Genomic DNA, 26,718 nt, shown 5'->3' on the forward strand with positions numbered 1-26,718 from the left:
TTTTCATGAAATACACGACTCGGAAACCGCTGTAGTCATCCTTGAAGGCAACAAAATATCTTGAACCTGAAGGTGTTGCAACGCTCATTGGTCCACATACATCTGAATGGACAAGCTCTCCTATAGTCTTAGCTCTAGTGCGGCCATTTTTTGGAAAAGGTAGGCGATGACTCTTACCATACGCGCATCCTGCGCAGGGTGCTGGAATAGAGGTGTCACCCATTGTGAGTCCCGTCACCTGTTCGCCGCTAGCCATTGTTCTTACTGTTCCGTAGTTAATATGCCCAAGCCTCTGATGCCATGTTTCAATTGAGGGCGGACTTGCAGTTAAAGCGAATTCAGTTAAAAGCTGGTTTGGCGATGATGTTTCTGCCAACATCTCAAGATGGTAAAGCCTCTTATCTGCTCGTGTTCCTATCAGCTTTTCTTCGCCGTTTTTGGATATGCTTACGTTTGTGGCAGTGAACAAGGCATCAAAACCAAGATCTGCTGCTGCTCCGATAGAGAACAAGTTTGCTCCGAGCCCAGGGACGAACAGGACATCTCTGATAATTCCTTTTTTCCATTGATTGTTCAGACGAACTTTAATTGGTATATCGCCCATTCCAACGGCTTGCAGTGGTTGGCTGTCAGAACCGATTCCCTTGATTGACCAATGGGTTGGGTTGATTTGTCGAAAGGAAATGAAGAAACAACGTTGGTCACTCATGTGAGACGTGCAACCTGAGTCTGCATACCAGTCGGTCTTCCTGCGATGCGAAAAATAGGCGAAAGACATTAAACAGAAATTGTCATCCAAATTTGACTGTTCGTGTTGTTTGGTCGATCGAGCTACATAAGCTGACGGTGTTGTTTTTTCATTCAAAGCTGCAGACACGGCTGATGCAATTTCTTCATCTCGATGTTTTTTACGACAGACTTTTTCGCCATGGCCCACTTTCTTGCAATACTCACAGATATGGTCTACCCACTTGTTCTTCTTTGTGGCTGGATTATTTAGGCGACTGGGTATGGACTGACGAGCAAAAAAGGCTGCATTTGTTTCTTCGGAACCACCATGGATTTTGCTTATGGTTTCTTCTTTTAAAAGTCGAGCCGTTAGGGTGGCAATTGTTTGGTCTTCAATGGGAACGCTGTCCCAGGCGGAAAAAAAATGGCGATAGCTCGGTGGTAAAGTTGTTAGGATTTTATCAATTACTTGGTTGTCCACCGGAGCTCCCATGTCCTTTAATTGGGTGGCCATGGCCTCGATGGCTGCAATGTGTGCCATGATGCTATTACCTTCTACATATTTGTAGTCGAAAAACTGTTGCTGTACTAGTAGAAGATTTTCAGCTGAATTCTTTTGGTGCTGTGCCAACAATCGAACCCACATTTCATGAGACGTCTTGCAATTCATTACCATCTCGTTAATCGAATCTTCTACAGTAGCTGAAATGTAATTACGAACAACAATATCTTTTTCATACCATGCAGTAATTTCTGCTGTGTTGGTGACATCTCCTGCCTCATTCTTGACCTCGTGTGGAATTTTAGTTTTCCCGAGGACAACATCGCACAATTTTTGACTTTCAAGCACAAGGCTAAGGCGATACTTCCACATTGTGAAGTTGCTTCCATTAAATCTGGTGATGTGGCTGACATCTTTAAAAGAAAAGCTTGACATGTTTGCGATCAATTTGTCGAGATTAACTGGAGAGCGTTAAATCCTGGGCCCATAACCTGTTAAACAAAAAGACGCGTTGACTCTTTCACTTTTCTTTATTCTTTATCACACACACACATATATTGCTGTGTTGCCAAAAACGTAATTTTAAAAAAATTTCTGGATAAAGATAGAAGCGGCAACGTTTGTATTAATTTTTAACAGTATTAACCTTCCCTTGTTTTTTTTAGTGCATCATATCACCTAATATTTAATTTCAATATTTATGAAAATATTACAGGTACTTTGAGGCTCATTTAATTTGAGTCAGCTTCGCATATGGATTCTTCGCGCGATGATGCCATAACGACTCATAACGATTTCGAAATGGTTCGTCAGTTGTGCCTTCGCGGCCTTATATTAGAACTTCTTCAAGGTAATGATATTAAGGTGTTTCCTGCGTTATGGCATTCTAACAAGATTTTTATTCTTTTCAAAATTTTTCTAGATAGACTTCCATAAAGATGAAGTAAGAGCTTTAGGAAGCGAACTGGGTCTGTCTGAAGAATTACTGGAACGTCACCCGTTTCCAGGTCCCGCAATTGTCAATTCATATCATTTTTCATTTCGAATATTTATTGTTAAATAAATTTATGTATACATTCGGCGAATAAACATTAGCTGAAAATCTTTGTGTTATTTTTGTTTATTTTAAATTGAGGGCTACCATAATTATTTTAAATATTTCGAAATAAAAGGGGTGGATAGGAGGGTTTCTGGAAGGTAATGGGTGCATTTTTAATTTCAAATAAAAATTATTCCAATTTCGCCAATTATGCCAATTTCGATGGTATTTTCTAACGATTTTCGTCAAAGCAACTTACCGAAAATCGTCGGAAAAAAACGACGATTTTCGTTTTCGGAAACGTACCGTCGATTTTCGTCGGTTAAAGCATGCGTCCCTTGTCCACCGCTTTCAGACCATTTTTCCGTACGAAAACCGTTAACTAAAACTAACAGTGCACATTTGGCATCTTTAACACTCATCCCTAGGAAAGAAGTGATGTAAAATATGATACATGATTTGAATTTATGGGGTATTAATGTACCATTCGTCTATCGAGCATTCCATATTGCACAGGTGTTCGGGAAGAATCACGATTGTACAAATTTTGTGCTACAACTTGCATATGGGCTTGCTTTTGTTTTTGCTGAGGGCTCGCAATTCCAAAGCTTACTTTGGCTCTACAGTTGTAAGAACAAGTTAGATATATATCGAGTTTTTCCTGATCTCAAATACAACTTCTAGTTCAAAATTTTATGGAAACTAAAGGTGGTTGAAAATTTGTAACTTACATCTTCCTGATAACATCAGTTTCCCGATACTGTTCTTTAACCATAATGTAGCTTTATATCTTAATTATCGTTCCTATTCAAAATTTCTTTGGCTAGAAAAAGCACGTGGTCCATCAAAACGAAAGAAACATAAGGGGAGTTCAGCTGACGATTTTGGTAGCTTTAAATGCGACTGGCGTATCTGTACCAGCTTCACGGATTGCCTAGCAATCCCTTACGCACGAGTGATTATTGTTTTTCCTGTTTTTTGAGTTGATATTTTTTAGGAAGGGAAGGTTTATTGGGGGTGGTGAGAATCGAACACGAGCTAACTAACTATCAAGGTATGACGATAGCCACTGTGCCAGGACCGCACATATAGCTGACGAGCTGAAAGGTTTTGACCTGGTTTTGACTGATCTTCAGTGGTATCCTGCGTTACCGGTATTACTTGAAACAAAAAAAAACTACTTCTCCTTAGAAATAGTCCTATTCCATTTACCTTGTTCCAAGGGGAACGATGAGCCTCCAATCCGGTAGGCAATGTATTGCGTAAGAGCGTCGGATTATATCCATTTCTCTTTTTTAAAAACCGATGGCGTTTACTCATTATTTAAATGGTTTTTGTTTTTTTTCAACAACTTTTGGAGTCTAAAGCCTCCAATTTTTTCTAAAAATATAGAATCCTAATTCCTGTTAGTTCAAATTTTTTAAACGAAATCTCTTGCATACTTTAAGTGGTAGAATTTTTGTTTCAATTGCCGCGTGTTCCAATTGCGCCCTACCTCCCCTATATCAAATGTATGGCAGCAGCCCACGGCAGCCGCAGAATTATATACGCAAAGGCACGTGATTATCATCGACATAAATCATCATACACATAAACCAAGGCACACGGTTATAATGCACATACAATAAATTAAAGAAACATGAAGGACGACACGGTGAAATTATTTCAAAACAATAAACGTATTGTTTTCGCTTTTCTTCGTTCTTCCTTCAGTCGGCCGTTATTTCCGTTTTTAGGTCGGAACTTGACAGTTCCAGTCGAAACCATTGCTTAAAAGAGAAAGAAAGAAAACAGCCAAACAACCGAGAACACGTGATGCAGAAGAAACAATCAAATTTTCACTGGTGCGCTGCGGGAAGTGTGTTTGTTATAGAGATAAGAGCTGCCTGAATGATAATCAATCATTCGGGACGTTCGAAACAAGTGAAAGACACTCGAACTCGGTGTAGCACTCGCCAAAGGTATTTTTCAAAAAAATACCGACTGCTCTATCCCCTCCCCCCCCCCCCCTCCAAGACGAAGTACAAAATGATACAATTCACTGTGTCTCTATAGCCGAGTGTTTACGCATTCACTTATTGATCAAAGTTTTAATTTTTGTGACGCAACGATCAACGAATTTGGCCGATCTGGTAGGTATGGTAGGCTCCGGGGATTCATCATCTCCCATTGTTGATCGTCGAGGAGTTTTTCGCGCTCCAGCCGCCTGGTTGATGGCCGCTACAATGGTCTGAGCCGCTTTGGATTTGTTTCTGACCACTAGTGCACGATCCCACGAACCCGAAAGATTTGCGAACCGTAAGTGAACCAAACGAAAAACAGAGAAAAAAAAACAAATGAAAAGGGGTGTCGTGTAAAAAATACTGAAAAAGCCAGAAATAAAACAAAAGTCAAAAGAATGGACGAAGACCAGAGAAAGAGAAGCCGTGACGCACATGATAGATACCTGTGAAGAGCTACCGGATTAACTACCGATATAGCTCCTCCGCCACCGACACCATTGAAGAATCCATTAGCCCTGACGCCGCCCATTTCTTTGTCGGACGAATACGAGCCTTTGCCGCTCTCATTGCTTCCTTGCTTTTGGTATGTGGGGGGCACGGGCTGCACCATTCATTATATTTGCATTATATTTGCATTCATTATATTTGCTGCAGTACAAAATGGAAAGTTAATAGTTAATAGTAATAATAGTTAAGTCTGGTAAGTCGAATATAACAAAATAATTATTGTATAGTTATATTTTAATCAAATAAAATTCTTAATTTAAAAAATTATATATTTATATGGTTAGAATGCGTAAAGTTGTATTTAAAAAATTAAATAGAAATCTGGCCGCTAGATGGCCATAGCTGTAAAAAAGAAAAAAAAAGGCCGAAATTTTTTTTTTTTGGTAAAACGGATTGCCATATAAACCCAATTTTCGCCTTTTATACTGACAGATGGCTTTTTCGTTCTTTCCAAATCTTGTGCCTCGAAATGCCAGTCCGTCGTGGTTTCAAGCAGATAAACCAAGTAAACAATGACAAACTATTTAAAAATAGAATTTAAAAAGCTGGGAATCATTCCAGTTTTAATGTTTCCTTGTTAATAGTTGATGAGGAAAACGAATTGACCCAGTTGGAGCAAGAACACCAAATGTGGGTATGGATGCTTTTCCCTTTGTATTTCGTGATAGTCATGAAATTGCCTTCAGATCTGTACATGTGGTTGGTGAACTTCGTTTTATAATTGTTTTTCTTTATTATGTTAAAATACCATGCAGCTGAACTCAGTAGCTACGAAGAACAATGATATGTTGCCTATTGGAAAGACTTCGTCAGAGGTTTCTCTTTTTTATAATCAATTTGTCATATTCTTCTTTTGTTTTTAGTCTTATATTTGTTTTTATTTTTGGCATGTACAGCCTGTAGAAGAAGATGAAGATGAAGAAGATGAGGAGGAACATGAAGATGATGACAGCGAAAGTCGTGAAGCAGAAGACAGTGATATAGACTCCTTTACTGCCAATGGGCCAAACTTTAATCGTGACCTTGGTGAAGGTCCACCTAGACTTGCCAACCTTACTATGGATCTAAGTGAATAAAAAGTCAAGCAAAGTGCATTAGAGTTGCATGTTTCATTAAAATTAAATGGTCAATTAGAAAGCAAGCTGTCCAAATGACTCCATTTCAATTAAAGAATGGGGAACTGTTTGAAAGTTTAAAAAAAACTGTCACTGTTTAAGTGAAAATATGCAATTACAGTGGGAAATAGTCTTGTCAAATAATATCTTTCGTTTCTTTAAAACTTTAATAACAATAATAACAAATCGTAATAACAATTATCTCTAAGTTTAAAATGATTTACGGAGAAACGCTGCTTAACTCGAGTTTTTCTTCTTGATTGTATGAGTTTCATCTAGTTATAAGCAGGTATTTAACGTAAGGAAAGGAAACTTTTTTGCTGTCTTGTATTTCTTTCTTAACGCCGTTTCGGATCATTTTGATACAACCACTGAAGCGATTTGCTTGACGATTTGGTTCGTGTTTTCTTTGTTATTGCAGCAAAAGGTTACGATCGAGTTCATGTTTATTCACACTAACTAATATTTTTCGTGTTCTTGTTTGGGTACGAATCACCAGTAGGACTGTTATTTTAAATGTTGGGAAGAGTAAACGCTGCACCCATGTACACACGTATTTGACATGAAAACACCGTTGAAGCTTGATAACCGAATTGGAATTTATAAAACAAAACGAAAGATCTTCAAGAAACAAATACTGTAAAAAAAACCGCCTATAAAGTAAACATGCCTCTAACCGCAAAAGAGGATTACAAAAGGGAGAAAAAAAAATCCGAAAACAGCTCACATTTTTCACTGGATTCCTTTGGGGTGGTATGCGCATATTATAAGCCGTAGCTACAGTTTTACAAAATGGATCATAAATTTTTCTCGCTTTCGTTTGCCATCCAAATTCTGCTGAGATAAAAGAAGAACACATCCCATTTGTCAAACTCAAGTCATAATAAGACTTGTATTAAATTTCGGAACATAATAACCTTTGTTAGTTTTTCTAACGTTATTTTCGGCTTCATTTGTAAGTCTTGCTTTATCAAAGCTAGGGAAATAAATGTGAAACTGTTAACCACTGGAGGTAATTACTTTCTGGGATGGAGCTCTTTGGGGTACGGGGTCTCTTGGTTTTTCCCCCACACGACGCAGGGTTTCCGTTCAGGCTGCACATCCGGGATTCACACGTCGAGTACGAGTAATCGACAGCATACATAAGCATAATCGATCGATTATTACCAGTGCGATAGGGTGATCCCGAATACGACCTGTTTTCCAAGGTATCTAGAGCCTATTGAACGAATACAACCACATTTTGAAAATGGTAGTTTAAGTTAAATTCAAAAGAGAGAGCCTGATGCCCTACCAGTGAGTTTACCCCGTAAAGGTTAACCAGAGTTAAATTAGCTATTAAATCTTGATGACACAACCGGAGTGAAATTATTGGTGGACCGAACACAGGTCTACATCCCTTCTGTCCACACAGATGGCATTAGCGATCGATGCCGAGCTAATGGGAGAGCTTTTTGCCCGAAGAGAGAACCGGCCGAAAGAGGCCGAAAGAGACTGAACTTTACAGTTGAGTTCAGTTCGTGAATCACATAGGGGAAATGGCAGGCGGGGATTGTACTAAAATTCAGGTGTTGCTGTCATTGGTGATGCTGAATGTTGTAATAATCATTTGCTATATGTTTTTAGGCTTATTCGAGTAACAAAATGCCTATTATTTTTCAAATAATTTTATTATTTTCGGTTATCTTTTAATTTACCAAAATGCGTTTCTTTTTTTTTCGTTAGCGCAGCTCAATACTTATTGCAATAGTTACGATTGTCGTGCCAGTATGTTTGGTTTTTGCACAAGCCTCAGAGCAGAGACTACAATTATAAATATTACATTTTAATATTAAAATTAGCATTATTGGTGTTAAGAGAATATAATAGTTATATTAAGAAAAAGAAAAACGAAAACATTGCCTAAACGAAGAGCCGAAATTCTTCAATTTTCCGTTGTTTCCCCTCCTCCAGGCAACATATGAAATTTAAATAATTATTATCGAGAAAACTATACGCTTAAATTCATAAATTTAGATAAAAGGAAAATACCTTTATGAGAACTATCCGCTTTTATAAAAATTTTGGAAAAATTTTCATTGGCAAAATTTTTTTCATTTTCTTTTACTTGACGCCCTCTATCCGCCTGTTTTCTACGTTGTGGTGGGCCTATCGGTTTCGCCGGGTATTTTATACCAAACCGAACCGCGTCGTAAGTACGCATCCCGGTAGTAACCGATCGTTCAGTTTTCGGGTAGGTCCATGGGACAGAAACGAGGTTCATCCAAACGCCACAGTGCCGCATCGAAATTCAAAACACTGCCAAATTGACGTGGTGCTGAGCCTTACTAGTCTGGCGTTCTGACGAGTGATTAGGGCAGCCGCTGTTTGTTTTTTTTGCTGTTGGAAGGGATATGAAAAATTTGTATTTCACTGGAGACATTGGAGAGACGGCCTGGCCATCCGAAAAAAAGGACGCAGCAGGCCGAGCCTTTGCATGATTTGCTACAAAAAGCTATAGATTCGAAATTTTAAAGCACATCAGTTATCACAATTTGTTATATCCACTAAACATTACCCGATTCACTCCAGAAAGCTAAGCTTTTTTGAATAATGAAAATAGACATAAAAGAAGAGTACTCTGTACCCTCTTCAATGACAGAGGTTCCCAAGTAACCCAAGGCCACAACCGATTTCACCTGGTGAATGTGAATGTCTCCACACCTCGTGCTGTAAAGGAAATTTAAAAGTCAAAATCAAAAGGTGCGGCCTCGTTGATCACGTGGTAAAAATACTGCAGAGGTTTGTGTTAGACAAAACCTCCCATCGGAAAGAAGTCTTCGAACTTTGCTCGCTTCAGATAGTGGCTATTTTCTTAAATTTCGAAACAAGTGCCATTTCGAATTCGTAGAAATTCGCGAAAACTGTGAATTTTGCAGGAAATATTTCTTACAGCACAATCAATGGCGTCGGCAATTGCTACACTGTTATGCTTCACTTGTGTTTGAATAGGTCTAGCGTGAATGTTAATTCATCTTCTGAAGCTTGCGTAATTTTAGGCTGTCATTCAACCAGGTGCTATACCATAACACGCTGTGAACCTTCAGTTTGAAAGGAGAACAAGGACAGTTCTGTGAATTTCCTGTAAATAAGATTAGTTGACGCACAATGGATGTGAACACACCAGAAACTGGCAAGTTAAGACATCGCCTATCAGAAAGAAGAGGATTAGGTTCATTGACACTCAATCAAGACGGTGTGTCCAAGTTGGAAAGCACCGCCAACTTATGTACGGGAAAGTGGACTCGGTTTGCTGGCGCCGGGATCGATGATGGGGCACGGAATTATCTTCCCCTGGTGTCAAAAAGGGAGAAAATGTCCTATTTCCGGTCGATGCAACAACATGGCAGCACCGATGTCGTCACTGTCGAGGAGTTGAGTCGCGACTGCCCTCCTGCTGGCCTTAGCCCTGCTTCATCTCCTAGCTCTAAATATAGAGCATCGCTGCCTGGCTGCAGTCCACGTTGGCCACACACCTACCACCACGGAACTATCTTTAGTTTTCCCTCCTTGCCGTCGTCTTCAGTATCGTCGTCCTCCACTTCCTATCGACGGCGACGCCGTTCTCTCTTCTACCCGTTCTCGTCTGTCGGATTGTTAGCTTGCAGCCGCTACGCGGCCAGTCGCCGTCTATCCACTGTGGTTGAGAAGCCCGTCGGCGATGCTTCCATTCAACTGGCTTATCCAATTCAAAATTGTGCCTTACTTGTCGGTGATAATACAGTTCTCAATAGGTCACCGTTCGATCTCAGGCCTTTGCCAGACTCCGGATATAAGGACGGCTCATCAGAGTTTTTAGGTTCACCCTGTTCACTAGGCCTTTCACGAATTGTGCCAGCAGCCACTTTGAACGCCAATCCCTCAACCCCGTCGTTATTGACGCAATTTTCTCCGCCACCCAACAGTGATAGCAGTTTGACTATTCTTCAACAGTCAGCCTCTTCTGATGATGAAGCACAGCAACATTTAAGTTGGCAACAACAGACAGCAGCAGCGTCGCTCTACCGCTGCACTAAACATAGTTCTCTTCGCGTAGTCGACCTACCTTCGCACCGCCATCATCAGCAGTCGGCGTACCGTGTGGATAATAATAGAACCACTGGTGATTTCTGTACAAATCGGGCTCGGGTCGTATCACTCAACCCCAGCCGGGGGCACACAGATCGAAAAATCTCGTTCATTAACTCGGTCCGATCACAAACGAAACGAGATTTTTGACGCGGTGGTGGCCAATCGCGAACCTCACTTAGTAGATTCTCCGAGGCTGCCAGGAGCATTGCAAGAGCCCAATGTTTTGAGCGTTTGTGCTAACGTGGTTTGGGGGCCACTTCCTTATGTTGACACTTCTACCCAAACACCAATGGATAGAAAGTCTCCGACACCAATGACGTCTTTATCTTACACGGCGTTAACGTCGTCGCCTCACGACTCAAGCGCTACTTGCGCGCCTGTCGACGGTACGGAAGTGGCCGCGAGTCAATCACCTTCACTAACTCCCTCTGCACCCACACAGAAAGCTCAGCATCACGTCAACAGTCAAAACCAGGAGATGGTCTGTGAAACTTACTGCTCCGAAAGCTGCCAAGAGCAAGACGCAATATGCAGTGACTTCGCACGGCTGCATGGCTCCATCTGCACGTCTACTACGATGGCGAAAGCTACGCCGTTTGCTGACCAAAAGCCTAGGCTGTTTACGAGAAATACCAGTGGCCGAGCTAGTAGCCAATCTCTTCCCGAGCCAATAAAAAAAACTAAGAAAGATACGCTTTACGTGACGTTAACTGAACCCCTAAACGAAAAGGTTGTAGATAATATTTCTTTTCCTCATCGACCTGCACGGTCTCGTTCACCTAATACAAGTTCCAGTAATTGTTACAGCGAAGCCGTCAGAGATCGACGGGCTTATAGTGCAGACCGGCCAATATGTTCTCCATATCCGAATTCTGCAATCGACATCATGGAGAAAGTTGACGAGAGTGGCCCAAGTAGAGCCGTCACTTATCCTAAAGCCAACATTGGATCAACTAAAGTTGAAAAATTGCGCCAACTAACTCGAAGGCTTCGGCCTTCCTCGTCGTCAACGCACATAACCGGGAAAGGCAGGTCTCCCGAGCCTACGCAACTAGCGTCCGCCGAGGAGTCAATCCGACCTCCATTACCTCCAATCCCTGTTGCTCCCCCACGCCAACCTCGTCTTCGTTCCGAACGGAAAAAATCTTCCCGTTCTAAAAAAGATTCCGCCACATCCACATCCGACCTTGTCCTTCCAGGAAGATCTAACGCATCAGCACAAAATACAACAGAGGCTGATTTTTCTTACCCTAAAAACGAGAACTTCTTGGAGAACGGCGATACGACAGGCGTAAGCATTGTTCCAGACGCCACGCCGGCATCAGAAGGATCTCTGTCTGCAGAAGTGCCAGTTTTGCCGACAACTGAAGTACGCTACCAGCCTCACGAAAATCTCTTTGCGGACAACTCAGGCAAATCCAGTAACAACCAACCGATTCCAAATAATGATGATTTTTTCGACGAAGTCCATCTCACCCTATCCAAATTGAATCCTCGAATCATGGTCGGAACATACCAGCAGCGCACCATCCCATTTCGTAGTGCTTCCTTCTCCCAGATCGACGTCGGTGCGGATGGAACATACAATCGACGACCGAGGACATCTATAACTTTGAAACCTGTAACATATAGCATAGGAAGAGACGTAGCCAGCAACTCCAGCTTGCCCTATTCTGGTTCACTTCCTCGCCGGCTGAAAATCAACGAGCGCAATTGCGGAGAAACATCAAACATCTCCAAATTCCACGTAGCAGAGGACAAGAAAGGCATTTCTACGGTTCCAATTGCGATCTCAAACACAAGTGATTCTGAAACTATTAAAGACACCACGTGCCAGTCTAGCTCATTTCATACTTTAGTTCACCGTGATTGCTTAACAAAAGACGATGGGACACCTTTTTGTCGCAAGCTTACGGATGAGTCCACCAAAGAGCTGGAGGAATTGAACAATCTAAATCCTGAGGAGCTCGAGTTGGTGACAAAGAATCAAAAATTGTGCTCCGATACACTACTGAATGGCGAGGAATTGGCGAAGCCACCGTCGGTCAATGATTCTAATCAAAATACCGAAGCTTTGCCTACTTCGAAAGGTTTCGGCGTGTTCCAGTACGTTGGCCATACAACTTGTCTGCCTGAAGTGGCAAACGAAGTCAAAGAAGAAGCAGCTGAGGCCGTCGATTTAACTTCTTACGAAACCACAGAGGTGTCAATTTCCGCTGAAATCCGTTTGAGCCCACTGCCAAATGTCGACGCTGAAACTAACGAGCTAGACGTATCGGAGACCCGTACTGACGCCGAACTTTTGACAAATGCAAAGCCTTTGCCTGTACTGGATTTGCTTGAGCTCAATAACCACCTGCTGCGATTAAGGGCCGCTACGCGTGACAGCACGCTGGATCGCTTGGCCGATTTAGAAGTGGCAGCTCAGTTTGGCGAGCCCATTCCAGTACTTTCGCCCAGCGTGGAGTCTTCGGGTGCGTCGTCAAGAAACAGTGTGGTAAGGACTTCAGACCATTCCGAAAGCCGACCTTGGCTAAACGAGCTCTTGCGGCTGGCCACCAATTTTGAGCGAGAAGAAAATGGCTGGAACCCTTCTGACGATAGCTGCCCAGTCCATTTGATAAGAGAATCTTCTACCATAGTCGATCCTCTGGTGAAACCTGACGAGACATGCCAAGCATTTGATGAACTGCCCACATCGAACTCATGCGCCCAACCTGTTTTACATCCGGATATCTTGACTACTTCACTTGCAGACGCCGATAAACCGCCAAATGACGTGACTAACAAAAGGTCGGCAGTTGCAAGAAAAGGTTCGAAGCGACGCCGTCGTCATTCGTCGACGGTTATTGATAATTGCGCGGGAAATAATAGGCGCTTTCACCCGAAGTCCGACAGAGGCCGTTCCCTGACATTCCCGCCAGCTTCCTGCTGGTCGAACCAAATGTACTTAATGTACGGTGATGAGAACAATCTTTTGCGAATCAGGGGAGCAAGCAGACTATCTTCTCCCGAAGATGCCGACGCAACATCTACTGACAATGTGGACAAGGCCAACACAACACACTTCACTGCAGACAACGAAGACAGCCAACGCGCCGAACGCGACCCAAGCGTAGGGAGCCCCACCTTCAACGAGACCACTAATCGTTTTCAACCCATTCATACCGCAGCCGAAAAATGCACAAGCCACCCGACACCAAAGTATTCACTGGTAGAAATTTCTCTGACCAACCGCTCTCAGGCGCTCGAAATTCCAGAGGAACCTGGTGCGGAAATTCCGTCTTGCGCATCTTGTCTTCTTGTGGGCTCGACTTTGGATGATAATGAAATTGTAACAGACACTTTCGTTCGTGAAATTCCACAATGCCAACTTTTGGTGAAAGAAGGGCATTATGCCTCAGTTGAGTCAGATGAAGTAGAGGACTCTGCATGCGAAGACCTCTTGAAACAAGCTAGCCCAAATGAGGCCCAGCACCTCCAGGTCGCAAAGATTGACGAGAAGCATTGTGAGGAACACGAAGCTGCATCCATTCTCGACAGTGAAACCAATGCACCGGCAAAGGCGAATCATCGCCTAATGGTATCGCTTTCGGTGACGCTAGCGCCCGAGCTGAGTAGCGCCAATCCGGAAACTCATCACATGTCGCTATCCCCATTTTGTTCTGACCTAGAAACCGGTGCGTTCAACCTATCCACCGAAAAAGTTCAGAGGAGCCCTCAAAATCCTAGGCGTTACGGGCTGAAACGCAGGCCTCTTCGTGGCCCGTATGGCGAAATGTTAGAAGCAGAAATGAATAAATCAGAATTCAATAAAATGTATGCTAAACGGAACGAAGATCTTAGTTTCCTTCGCGAACTTAGTCCACGCGGGAATCGTGATGCCAAATCCAGCTCGCCGAGGCCGTTGAGTCCGCCAACTTCGTGTGGCACGCACACCCTTATCAGTGAGCCAGTGTCATCCAATTGGGCAAGCGTAACGGCTAGTGTTCGACAAAATTCTGCTAGTCCTTCCACATCTCATTCACTGGACGATTCACAACTGAAAATTGGATACAATGCCACCAGCCTACCGATTGACATCTCCGACCGATCATCTCGCCATCAACGACTTACCGTACCAAAGCGTAAAAGCAGTGCAAATGCCCCTTATGATTTGCTGGACAGCGACTCAGAGGTGGGTAACCATATGACAGGCGCCAACTTACTTCCGGCCATGTCGTCGCCTCCTCTGGGTTGTTTGGATAACCGCCATGCCCTACCGATAGGGATAGAAAGCGGTGCCCATATAAAAGCCATCCCACTGCCATCGCATCAGCGTACGTTATCGAGTCCGTGCCAACTTGTATTACACGAAGGTGGATTTACGTCTGAGGACGAACCTGACTTACTGGAATTGACGTCGCTTAGTTCACTGAGCAGATCCACCGCCCAGCTGCTAAACTCAGAGTCCAGCAACACTGACCATCTCCCGGTTACAAGACTGGGATCGGCCAAACGTTCAAGGGTAAGTGCTAGAAAACATAGAATATCATAAGAAGCATAAATCCTGCATCGTCGTGATTGTCCCTATACGTTTCCTGTGACCGTTAGATGGCAGCCGTATCAACGAAATTCGATGCAAAAACTAGACGTAGACTTGAATCCTTTTTCGTGTAATCCTTGTTGTGTTGCTAATTTGCAACTATGATCTTTATTGCCCTCCTGGACAAATGATTCTGATAGTATGTGCTCATATCACGTCAAAGCTTTACTTCCTTTAAACCTTTGTTTTACAAACTTCCCAGAGAAAATGTGGAAAATGATCCGCACATTGCAGGTTGTTCTGACATGACTGCTCGCAAAGCTACCATGCGCGGATTTTTTTTTCGGCAACTTCTCAAGGAAATTGGAATTATGAAAAAACCCAAATACCCCTCCTGATTTAAGACTCCATGCAAACGTTACGTTACGTTGAATCATTTACATTTGCAATTTACATTGCATTTACGAATCACAAGGGAGGGGGAGAGTGTCTTACGTCGGGTGGCGAGGTGCCAACATGTGACGATCTACAATAGACACAGTCTGGGATCTTATGACGAGGAATCCAAAACCCCGTTCCCAAAACCTTTTCACAGAAAACCAGGCTTATTGAACCTGTGTTTTCTTTGCTGCTATTTTCCGTCTTGTGATGTAGTCAAGACTCCCTTTTGATTAACTCGTGTTTTTTTTTGTAATTGCAAAACCTATCGACTGCGCCGTCACTCGTCCTGTTTTCGTCGAAATTCGTAACTAAAACACGTGACACGTGTTTTCTATTCGTATTAGTTTTACTCTCTTAATGTGGAAGAAACGGCAAGGAACACTCACCTGAGCCTTTAAAAACAACTCGGATATAGCAATCCGTAGGATCTGCAACTCTCAACTCAACTCTCAACGCTCGTCTGGTGATCTGAAGCTCGTACGTTTTTATCATAATTTTGATCGAATATGTAAGATTGCAACAGCTAATGTACTGTATACTGAAGTGCCTCGAAATTGTCTCGGAAACAACAGTTTAACCGCAAAGCGGTGACACAAAAGCAATAATTGTACACGTCCTTCATGGACCTAATAACCCTGCAGCAAAGATATTAACGTAGCAGATTTCCGAGTGAATCTTTTTGTTATACAACAGAAGTTCAAAATAGATTTGCATTCAAACAGTTACGTTTTCTTACACAGCAATAGGTTTTTTATCATCTGATTCGGTCAACTACTCCAATCTGCGAAGAAAAATTAGTTGAAAGAAAACTGGTTTTACGCGGAAATAATCCCATAGCTTAGAGAAGTTGGACACAAATTATCAGCCCATTATTCCGCATTTTTATTTCTTCATTTTAAGGTTTTCAGAGGTTGTTTTGTGATCTAAAAGGAAGGAATACACCTCCCTAATCAAATTGACTATCACGCGATTGCAGTTATATCATGTCCCAAATCTTAACAACTAGTTACCTGCTATACCATAAGGGTCTGTGTTCTTTGAAGTCTTTTAACCGTATTTCTGTACCAACTGGACCAGTACTTCAACTAGTAAAACTGACAGTGGATTCTGGCATCAAATTTTTTATTTTAAATATTGCCAAATTAGGCAAAAGCTTAAGTAGGTTGTGCTGATGGAATTCTTAAAATTTTGCATAATAACTCCCTAAGCAACCATGTAAATTTTGGCTACAACGAGACTAGATATGATCTGAAAATGGCGTTTGCCTTTGTGTTGCAGTTGGGTTGCATTAATGTGCAGAGCGAGTAAAACGGGAAAACGCGTTTTTAAATTATTGTTGCGGTAGGTAATTTTCCGCATAACTTGGTTATTCGAAGGACAATGGATCGAAAAAAGAAAATAACTGTAAGCTATCCCTGAACTGGAAAAGAAACAAGAAAATCGTGTTAACTCTGTCAAAACCTAGTAGACTGCGACCAAACGATGTAAATGCATGCTTTCGGCCTTCACCCATTATGCATTTTTGTGTAACCAATGAAGAAGAAGAAAATGAACAAACATTTTCTAACAGAAGAGGGACCCGATTCAAATACCACTTGCTGATTTAGTATCTCAATTCTGTGTTGCAAGCAATTGAAAGTTCAAGCAGTGGCTTTTTGCGTTTCCAATTCCACTCCTATCCCACTTTGCTCATCGATGATTGGTTTTACCTGAACATCAGTCTTTGTGATATGTCACTATCGTAGAATACTAACAGCGAAAAGGTTGACAGAGTAAATACTGCGCCATCATTTTCCTGCTGTTGTGTTAAAGGGTCATATCAGAAAACACTTTTATAGCCCCATTTTAGAGGAACAAATGAAATAATGCCAGAAGCGACGAAGTGTCCTGGTTGTACTTAACAGGAGCGTCAAAAACTATTCGGATATTCAAGACAGCCGAGGAGACGGTAGAAAAAGTAGTTAAATTTTCCGATTGATGACAATGGCACATGCGCGACTATTACGTGTTTCTGGCTGTGGCATGAACGCGCCTGCGTTGTTGCGTGAACCGGTAGAATGCTGCTAAGGCATTATTGTTAGTAATACTGGTGTTGCCTGACGGATTCTGCAGACAAGCAGATGCAACTAGTCGACATTTTCGTGTGGGTGATAGCTTGCCGATACGCCAGTCTTATTGTGAGTTAACGTACAAGTGATACAACCTGTATTGAACAATATCTGAGATTTTTGTTTAGATATCCAATACGTGGCTGCGAAAGTGTAACCAGTATGCTCTTGTGGCAAGTTCAGGACATCGATAGTTACAAACAGCTGATGTCGTGTAATCGCAAGTCATGAAACGAAAATTGTCTTACACTGCTATCGTTGATGCTGAGACACAACAGTGCCAGTACAACTGCGAAGCCTACGGAGAGCGTTGGAAAATGTCAGAGCGTCAGCATCACGCGGTCGATTGTAAAGGTCCACCGATCAATGCTGCAGTCAGCCCCAGCGAGGGAGACTGTAGTAGTACGTCTCTGATTCAAGATAACGCTTCAGAGTCAGAGACAATTCGTACGAAAGAAATGCCTATACCACTAGTTTCACCTTCTGTTACGCCAAGCCCTTTTCCCGGCAATTCTACTAGTACAGAAACAGAAGCCGGCACTGTCATTAGCAGTGATTTCATGAGAAGCAGTCGGCATTCTGATGCGCCATTCTCCGACAAACTGGATCGTTCGTCGTTGACGGCCTTTTTGACTTCGTCGCCCAGCAACTATTCTTGTCCTTCCAGCAGGGACTGTGTAAGCTCTCAGCCTTCATCGATCTGTCTATAGGGTACCTAATTAAAAACATACCGTGTTTGGCTACGGCATTTGAGCCCTGTATGCCCAAAATGATTTTTTTTACGGGTTGCTACATTTAAATAGGACATTTAAAACCGTTTAAAATTAAGGAAACTTTAAAATGTGAAGGTTATCAAACTGTGCAGTAATACGGCAATCACGTTGACTTTATTCTAGTTGGGAGCAACACATTCTAGAATCTCTTAATATCTCCCAAAATCCCACAAATTCGCCAGGTTCTCATAGAATCTCATAGAATCTGTGAACTTGCAAAATCTTGCAAAATCTTAATTAATGGACATTTTTTAGCTGCTAAAGATGCAGGAAATCCACGCGCGCCAAGAAATGTTACCACTCGTACCAAGATAGAACAAATTCATTTGAAACTGAAAGTGTGCACTCATTTACTGAACCCGAACCCGATCTTAGGAAAAAAATGAAAACCCGATATGACCCGATCAACCATTTTTTGGGGCGGTAGCAGGTCAGGCAGCCCCGGCATTTTTTGGCCAATTTGACCTTAAGATTTGTAAAGAAACCATAGCAAAAGCAAAAAATTACAATAAAAACGCTATTTTCATTTAAAACAAAAAAATCATTAAGGTTTCGTGATCGGTACTCGATTGAATCGCGATGTAACGAAAATATCGCAGACTCTTTGGAAAACATAAAAGATTTTGCAGAATCTTGTAGAATCTCACAGAATCCGTAAAACCTCGAAAGATTCTGAATTTCTTACAACCAAATTTTGAGTTGCCAACCTTACAACACAAACACTCATCAACTCCAATTTTCGAGTGTTTTACACCCTTTGGGACGATTCTGCTCGAGCAATAATTTATTGGAACTTGTATGAAATCCAAAGAAATCTTTGTGTATATGTGAGAAAATGTTCTATTTTCTGGAATTTTTTTTGTGTTTTTTGCTAATTTTGATTGGCTTTGTCTTCTTTCTAATTTGTAAACTATTGACGTTTTTCTTTTTCGATTATTTCGACTAGTTCCATTTTGGTACTCCGATATTTTCATGTTAGTGCGAATGCAGCCAAATTATCTACCCCCTTTGTCAATTAAAAATTGACACGATGATTATTTCGAAACGTACTAATTCCTGATTAGTGTCTGCCTCATTCTTTTTGTTTTGCGCATACTGTAGAACTTCTCCTTTCATTTACCAACCTAAAGATGTCAAACGCCAGTTTAATGTTTGCCGCCGAATAAGACGTCATAATCCCTAGTGAAATCTTCGAAAATTACGCTCTGCTAAATTTGACTACTGTACATTGTACGATCGCGTCATGGCCAAATAACGTAGCACAATTTCGAAATTAAGTATGCAAATATTTGACTTATTGCGTTCGAAATTGCAACCTGAAATTAAACTTAAAATGATTTTCAGGTGAAATTTTTCACTTATGTAAAAATATATTAGCCCGATAAATCGTTTTTCAACACGTAAGAGTTGCCTAAAGTACTAGTCAATAAAGATGTCATATTTATTGCAGGATACTCGAACACATGCAATTGGCGAGTTGTACGATACGGAGCGGTCTTACGTTGAATCTCTTCAGATCTTGGTCACGGTTCGTAATCAAAATTATTTTACAATGTCGGCTACCGACAGTGATTTCGTTTAGTCTAATCTTCATTTACTTGATTTTTTTTTTCTTTTCCAACAGAAATATTTACAACCATTAAAAAGTCCTGAATGTTCCGGATTGGTGGAAACAAATCTTGTGGATGAAATATTCTATCAGGTCTGTATTTTAAAATTATAACGTTAAATTGCTAATTTACAAGTCTGTAAAACTGTTGCGATTATTTATAGTTACTCCCGTACTGTGATATATCTGTGATCCAATGAAAAACAAATGTTCCAGTAGTAATAAACAATTCGTTTTACAGATTCCAGCTATTTTGGCCCACCACGAGGTATTTCTGGAGGAATTGCGCAAGCGCTTAGAATCGTGGGATATCAAACAGTGCGTCGGTGGTGTTTTTCTGGATACGGTAATAATATGCGGAAAACCTACATATGTTTTTTGTGTGACTGAGTATGGTTTAAGTGTGACTATTTTTGGTCTACGTTTTCCTTTCCATTTCTGTTTTTCTTAGCTCACTAAACCTTCGGTCATTGAGACGTATACTGCTTACATCAACCATTGGAAACACGCAAATGAGGCGATCAAAACGGCTTGTCTGGCCAAATCTGCCTTTTCCAAATTTCTAGAGGTAATTCCCGCGCAAACAACAAAACCTTAAGAAAAAAAAACGACGTTCATGCTGGCACACTATGAAAATGTTTTGAACTGCTGTATAAATACGTGCTCTGTGAAGGCCATTAGCACAATGCCCATCGCCCTATTCATTTTTCTTTTTCAATTTGTGTGCAAAGGCCACCGCCCGAGAGCATAAAGGCAAACTAGCCCTGGATTCTCTACTAATTATGCCCGTTCAAAGGATACCTCGCTATGAATTGCTTATTAAGGTAATTGTGAGTCCAAAATTCGGTTCTAAATGTCTTAGAACGGCATGAGGGGAGAGGATATTCGTAATGTGACGTTGAAAGCTATAACCAGCTGAATTATCTTTAACAGATGTTGCTGAAGCATACACCACGGGAGCATCCTGATCACGCTCTTTTATTGGACGCTCAAAAAGAAGTCCATGAATTAGCTGTTAAGATTAACTGTGTCGAGCGTGAAGCCTATGGCGCTGAGCAACAGCAAGCAACCCTGCGCGAACTAGAGAGTCTTGTTGAAGGCCTGGGTCCAGGAAACTTAGCGACACCTGAAAGAGCATTTATTCGTCATGACTGCGTCACTATTCCTTCGGCACTAGGCACCAGGAAAGAAAGAGGCTTCTTCCTTTTCTCCGATCTACTTGTTATCACTAGCGTCAAACGAAGGAGCGCTGCCATGCGAAAATCTTCTTCGTAAGTTCTACCTACAGCCATGTAAGCCCTAAGGAATCCTGTTTATTTAACTAATTTTTTTTTAAGGTATTCGACTAGCGGAATCGCCAGCACTTTGGAAGCAAACAAATTCAAGCTTCTGATGCGGGTGCCTCTTGATGACCTGGAAGTGACCAAAAGTAAGCAAATTATAACATGTTTAGTCACAACCTCAGTTTGATTGTCTGATATGAATTCTTAAATCAACGGTTAAACCTAAAGATAAAGATGAGGGTTCAAAGCGGTCGACCAAAGACTTGGAACACGTAGAAGAAGATTTGGCGATTTTGAATCAAATTACAGAGCTGGTGACTCTGCTACACGTGTCCCATTCCACCCTCGACGAAGTAATTAAGGAAATACAACAAGGAATTCAACGACAGCTGAACGATAAACAAAACATATCGACGGATTCGCAGTTGGCCACCCTAGCGCTATCCATTTGCACCCGGTAATTTCCTAGTTAAAAGTAGTTTACATACCCTCAATAGTTTTCCTTTAATTCGGGTCATTATTTTGTCAACAGCGATGGCATTGAGACCCTGTCCGTGGCCTTCGCCACCTCAGAAAAGCGAGCAAGTTGGGAGGAGTCGTTTACTGAAACTAAGCTTAAGCTCAGAGGTACGCTTATATCAGAGCATGTTGCATTCACTAAACGCTGGTTTACATTCCGTGCAAACAAGTGCGTTCATTTCAATGTGGAATTTTTTTCATTGATTTCTATTCAGCTATGTCTCCTGAACGCCGACCTCCACCCGAATTCTTAATGCCGTTGCCAATACGTAAAACACGAGCCGGTCTACAATTCACTTGTGCTGCTCCAACAGTAACTTGGAATACTCAACACCTCAATGACGTTTGGGTCTGCAATAGTGACGGTTACGTTGGTCAAGTAAAAGTCGTCCCTGTTCTAGTTATACGGTCTATTTGGGCGTTGTCCTCACTCCTGGTAGTCGTACTAAACAAAAGGGAGGAAGGGGGGTTGGGGGCGGATAGAGCACAGTATGTCTGTTTAAGAAGAAAAGTTTCCATAATAAGTAAACAAACAGAATTTCGAGGAAAAAGGAAAGTGGGTATTTTCCGGCTGAGTGAAACAGTATTTATCTTTACTGACACTGCTTAGGGTTTTGCGGTAGAATTTACATGTTTTCTAAATTGAAGGATGTCGAAGAATTTGGACTCTTATGTCATTTGACCCTGTTTTTAAACTGCTGATTTCCTTTGAATTTAGGTTCCTAGAAAAATGCTGAATCATTGAAATCAAATTTATTGTTATAAGATGATCATTCTTTAAGATATCCAACCGCTTCGAGATAAGGATAAGGCAGCTTTGTGGTACAGCTATCGTCCAAAGGAGTAAACATGGACGGGAAAAGCATAAAGTGGTAAAGTTAGAACAAAGTGGAAATATAATTTAATATACAACGCGTTTCTCGATAGAAGAACAGTAAAAGGGTAATTTGGTACATCTAGCTTTTTTTATTTGACCATTTTATATTGGGTTAGAAATGTTTTAGAAAATCATTGGCAGCGGACAAAATATATTTACTGGTGTGCTTAGTTTACAAAAGCCCAACTAATTGTGTTAGAAATTTAGCAAGAATGTAATTTGGCATGCTTCTGTCACAGGTATGCATACTTAGTCTACATCCCGAACCGAATGTTACGTCATGCAACGGAGTATGCAACGCTCGCATTACCTGTATAGCAGCCATTCCAGCCGCACCTTCGACGTAACTCGTACATATTTCTCTGTTGCAAATGGCACTAAATACTTGGTTTAATTTGATTTTCTAGGACAGACGAATCAGCCAGCAATTTAGGCAGATCCATGTTTAAGAACGACTCCAAGTTTGAATCCTCGACATTTTGCGCCAGTAACCCGAACGAAATCAAATCTTCTGTCTGCAACAAATTCGAACTTGAAAGGTGCTTACACGTATTCATTTGCGATGACGCAATACGTTTGAAGAAGCCTTCAAAGACGAATAAATAATAATTTTTTTTAACGCATTTTCTGTATTGCATTTTCACAGTGAATCCAGTTCTGAAAGTTCCGGAAGCGAAGACAGTGCTGACGAAGATCCTGCCAATTATAATCGATACCGTTCCGACTCCATTCCCATTGAAGTTAATGTTTTACCCGGTACCTTTGACGTTCTGTCTGTCATTTTTCTTTTAATTCCTTACGTCATTTTATTATATTGATGTTTATTTAGCCACTGAGGAAGCCGATACAACGAATCAAGCAACTATGTGGTTGGGAACAGAGGACGGTTGCATCCACATTTACCACTGTGGTGAAAACATTCGATTAAAAAAGAATCGTACACGAATACAGCAAGGCGCAGCTGTTTTGTGCCTCGTGTAAGCCCTTTTGCTTTCATTGATTTGACCTTAACGCATTCCGAACTCCAGTCGTGTTCCTTTGTTCACGTCTTCATGAAAAATGTCTATATTTCATTGACTTCAGGTACATGGATAATTGCGTTTTCGCATCGCTCGCCAATGGAGATGTATTGATTTATCAACGCTCACCAAGTAATTGTCACGGACTTGTATTCGATTTCTCTGTTTGTTTGTTCTTTATTTCACATTTTCCACCGCAATTGTTCAGGTGGGATATGGAACATCAGCGAACCGAAATGCGTTGCAGTTGGTAGCATAATAGGGCCAGTTACGCGCATGCTACCCGTAGGCAGTGGCCTCTGGTGCACCTCTCAGAATACCGTCAAGATACTCAACACGTCTACCTTGTCGATTGATGTATTATTGCTATTTACATCAATCCTGTCTGAGATTTCAATTATTTGATTTTATTTTTCCAGTATTTCTATGCGTAAAGTTGTTTAAATATTGGCTTTCCTTACAGGACGATTTCGCTGTGAGTTCTGATTCGCAGAGGAATGTACTGAGTTTGGCATGCAACGGATTAGGCGTGTGGGTGGCAATGCAGGGGTCGGCAGTCGTCCGACTTTTTCACGCGCTCACTCACGAGTGCATTTCTGACGTCAATTTGGCTCCTGCCGTAAACAAGATGCTTTCAGGTATCACGTTTTTCTCTCTTTTTTGACGTCATCGTTGTTGGGGAGGAGAATCAAGCACATCGATCCTGCTCGAGACATGTTATAATTGATAGCAATTTTTTGTTGCCATTTATTTTAGGTTGCGATGATATAATTCGTCAACATAAGGCCGCCTGCTTGCGTGTCACGTCCATGATGGTGTGTCGTGATCTTTTGTGGGTTGGTACTAGCGCCGGGGTGATCCTGACCATTCCTACTCCACATCTGACTCCGACATCGTCCCGGCTATCTTCTCCACCTTGTGTTACAGGTAGAAAATAAAATCAAAACAAAGAAATAAATAAAAAAAAAGCGTGGGATATTGTCAGTACATGTTCGACGAGGTTTGCACTTAGTCTTGCACGATTGTTTACGTGAATATTGATTTTCGCAGGTTTATCGCACGGACATACTGGCCACGTCCGGTTCCTTACATGCGTCGAATCCATCCGTGACTCGCACTTGCTGCGCTCTTCTCGCCTACACCATAACGCTCACCACGGTCTGTCATTGAAGAACAAAGACTCTTTGGCGAGCGTCATATCGTCGTCGACTAACGTCTCGAGTCACGGTACTCGGCTGTTGGTCATTTCGGGCGGCGATGGCTACGAGGATTTCCGGCACAGTGGATTGTCTGACAGCGTCGGCCGCGAAGACTCAACAAATCATCTTTTGCTTTGGCAAGTCTGAGTTTACTGCCCCGCAACTATTTCTGATGCAGTTGCGGTTGTGATACCCTAAACCCTACCAATGTATCGCCTGGTATGCGCACTGTCTAGCTTTTCCGCCAACCCAATCCCTGCGATGTGCAAAACGGACGGCTAGGATGCGCACACCTAGAACCTGGACATCTTCGAAAAATGTTTAGGGTTTTCCTTTTTTTTTCTTTTTTTCTTTGACTTTTGATTTTCACGTCTAGTCCATTCGAAATGACAATGCGCTTACACTTGAGCGCCGTAATTTTATTGATGCACGTAATGTTATATTCGATCAATATTTTCTAACCCATTCGTCGGTCTGCTGTCAACTGCTCGCGTTCATTTCCTTCGTTTTGTCGTTGGTCTATATATCTGCTATACTGTAGACGTCTTTTATATTTTGGTATACTGTATATTACCTAAAAAACAAATTAATATTCTCCATCAAACTGTTTTTGTTTTGGATTCTGTTCAGAGGGCGGATTTGAGATTATACGGCAAAAGTGCTCGACAATGTTTGCAAGCATATTTTTCCTCGTTGTTGACACCAATGTCTTGTAGATCATCAATGTACTCTCTCATATCTATCACGTTTTTGCATCAGAAAAACCACGCCTTTATTTTTCTTGCTCTATATGAATATAAAACCAAATAATAAAAAAAAAAACGATTCAGCGATTAAAAAGTTGACCTGGATAGGGCAACAGCTAAACATAAAGGTGCTGTACATTTAAACTGGGGGGGGGGGGGGGAAAGAACTAATAATAATAATAACACACCGTATGCTAGCCTCATCTTGGCTGTGCTATGTCTACGTTGTAGACCCAACGTGTGTACGGGTGAAAGAGAACACTGTCCAGTTGCAGTGCACTGCCATTGGTATTGCTAAGGTTAGCGGAATCCTTGTGCTGACGAGTGATCCACATCAGAAACCTTCTTTCGACTTAATAGAATCCTTTTTGGAAGCCATGCACCTAAAGAGTCGGGAAAAAAAAAAAAGGCACACGTTGGTCCAAAGAAACAGGCGCGGAATAAGCGGAAAGAACGAGGGGATGTTGCAAGCGAAAGAGGTGTACGCGTACAGTGAATAAGAAAAAAAATAAAACGATGGCCGACATTTGCCGCCGCATGTCTCCTGTCTGTGATGGCTACGGGCAGGCCAACGAAACCTAAATATTTAGAACAGCCCACGGAAGGGTCCAGTCGTGTCTGGAAACTGTGACTGCTGTTTGTTTTGCGCGTCATCGAGTCCTATACGCTTGCATCTTGCGTAGGATGGTTATACGTGTGGTTACATTATACGGTCTTCTTGTCTGTATATTTCCTTCCCCTACTGTCTTCACCCCCCCCCCCCCCCCTCACACACATCAGTTGAAGCAGTTGCCGCATTTAACTGAGTATTTACGTTTAGTCGAAAAAGATGGCAAGATACTTGTGTAGCACTATAGGTATCTATTTCCTGTTCCAGTGCATTCACGTGGAACACTGAACCAACTGGGAACACTTCAGCGAAAAATAAATCCACGCACTTTTTAAAAATCCCAATCGGATAGAAGCCGCACGACGAACGACGTGAAAATAGTTGAATCAATAAATGAGGCACATAGTTTTAATTTTCTCTTGATAGACAGAACATGGCTTTATATTCGAACCTTAATTTGTTTAATAGAAGAAATTACAATTATGGCACAGAAAGCATGAGAAAGGGGAATTCTAAAATGAAGACTGGATGTGTAAGTTAGACTTGTTTGTGGCAGGCGACATGAAAAGGATGGCCAACAAAAAGATGTACAGTGCGACGGCGCAATACATTTTGAAAAACAATCTTCGTTTTAATCTATGCACATTGCACTGTCTCTCTAGTTTAGTACAGGATTACACAGAATAGAAACCGTCTCGAACACTCAAGGGTAAGGCAGAATTTTTTGTAGTCCCCTCCCTTCCTATATCATTTGCATATATATAATAAGTGGGGACCACAAGAGGGAGGTGAGGGTGGGGTGGGGGGGGGAGGGGGCTACACCAATAAAAATGATGACACGTTACACAAATTTTTTTAATGTTTAGGTTTGCAAAATGTAGGCATAGATGGAAATGTTGATGCTATCTTTCGTTTTATTTTATTAAAGTTTTTTTTTTTTTGTCATTTGTTTTGAATTTTCCTTTTCACTGACTGGAGACAAGATGGCCACGATTGGAGTAATG

The 26,718-nt window shown here is 41.6% G+C and overlaps 2 protein-coding genes and 1 long non-coding RNA gene across 3 annotated transcripts; 2 read left to right on the forward strand and 1 right to left on the reverse strand.

The window, feature by feature from the left end:
• The first annotated feature begins 5,148 nt into the window (after window positions 1–5,148).
• LOC130702418 (anaphase-promoting complex subunit 15-like) lies at window positions 5,149–5,869 on the forward strand. The gene is made up of 4 exons (XM_057524095.2): window positions 5,149–5,285; window positions 5,365–5,414; window positions 5,536–5,595; window positions 5,677–5,869. Exons 1-4 carry the CDS (start codon window positions 5,213–5,215, stop codon window positions 5,854–5,856), a joined length of 363 nt encoding a protein of 120 aa, XP_057380078.1. The 5' UTR covers window positions 5,149–5,212; the 3' UTR covers window positions 5,857–5,869.
• A 1,697-nt stretch (window positions 5,870–7,566) lies between these two features.
• LOC130702337 (uncharacterized) lies at window positions 7,567–8,835 on the reverse strand. The gene is made up of 3 exons (XR_009004293.2): window positions 8,453–8,835; window positions 7,927–8,389; window positions 7,567–7,842 (listed from the first exon to the last, which is right to left on the reverse strand). It is a non-coding gene; the product is annotated as an uncharacterized LOC130702337 (long non-coding RNA).
• Window positions 8,836–8,905: 70 nt separating this feature from the next.
• On the forward strand, window positions 8,906–25,027 carry LOC130702282 (uncharacterized). Its single transcript, XM_057523949.2, is given in 21 exon segments — window positions 8,906–10,082; window positions 10,084–14,512; window positions 19,303–19,380; window positions 19,477–19,554; window positions 19,703–19,807; window positions 19,913–20,029; window positions 20,193–20,285; window positions 20,395–20,732; window positions 20,799–20,890; window positions 20,973–21,201; window positions 21,277–21,371; window positions 21,479–21,642; window positions 22,380–22,483; window positions 22,548–22,679; window positions 22,787–22,896; window positions 22,970–23,117; window positions 23,224–23,291; window positions 23,368–23,516; window positions 23,623–23,797; window positions 23,916–24,086; window positions 24,210–25,027. Coding segments are annotated over 21 exon segments (8,211 nt in total). The 5' UTR covers window positions 8,906–9,042; the 3' UTR covers window positions 24,506–25,027.
• Window positions 25,028–26,718: the final 1,691 nt, after the last annotated feature.

Source organism: Daphnia carinata, chromosome 6 (genome assembly GCF_022539665.2).
Source record: "Daphnia carinata strain CSIRO-1 chromosome 6, CSIRO_AGI_Dcar_HiC_V3, whole genome shotgun sequence".
In the NCBI taxonomy this organism is placed as follows: Eukaryota; Metazoa; Arthropoda; class Branchiopoda; order Diplostraca; family Daphniidae; genus Daphnia; species Daphnia carinata.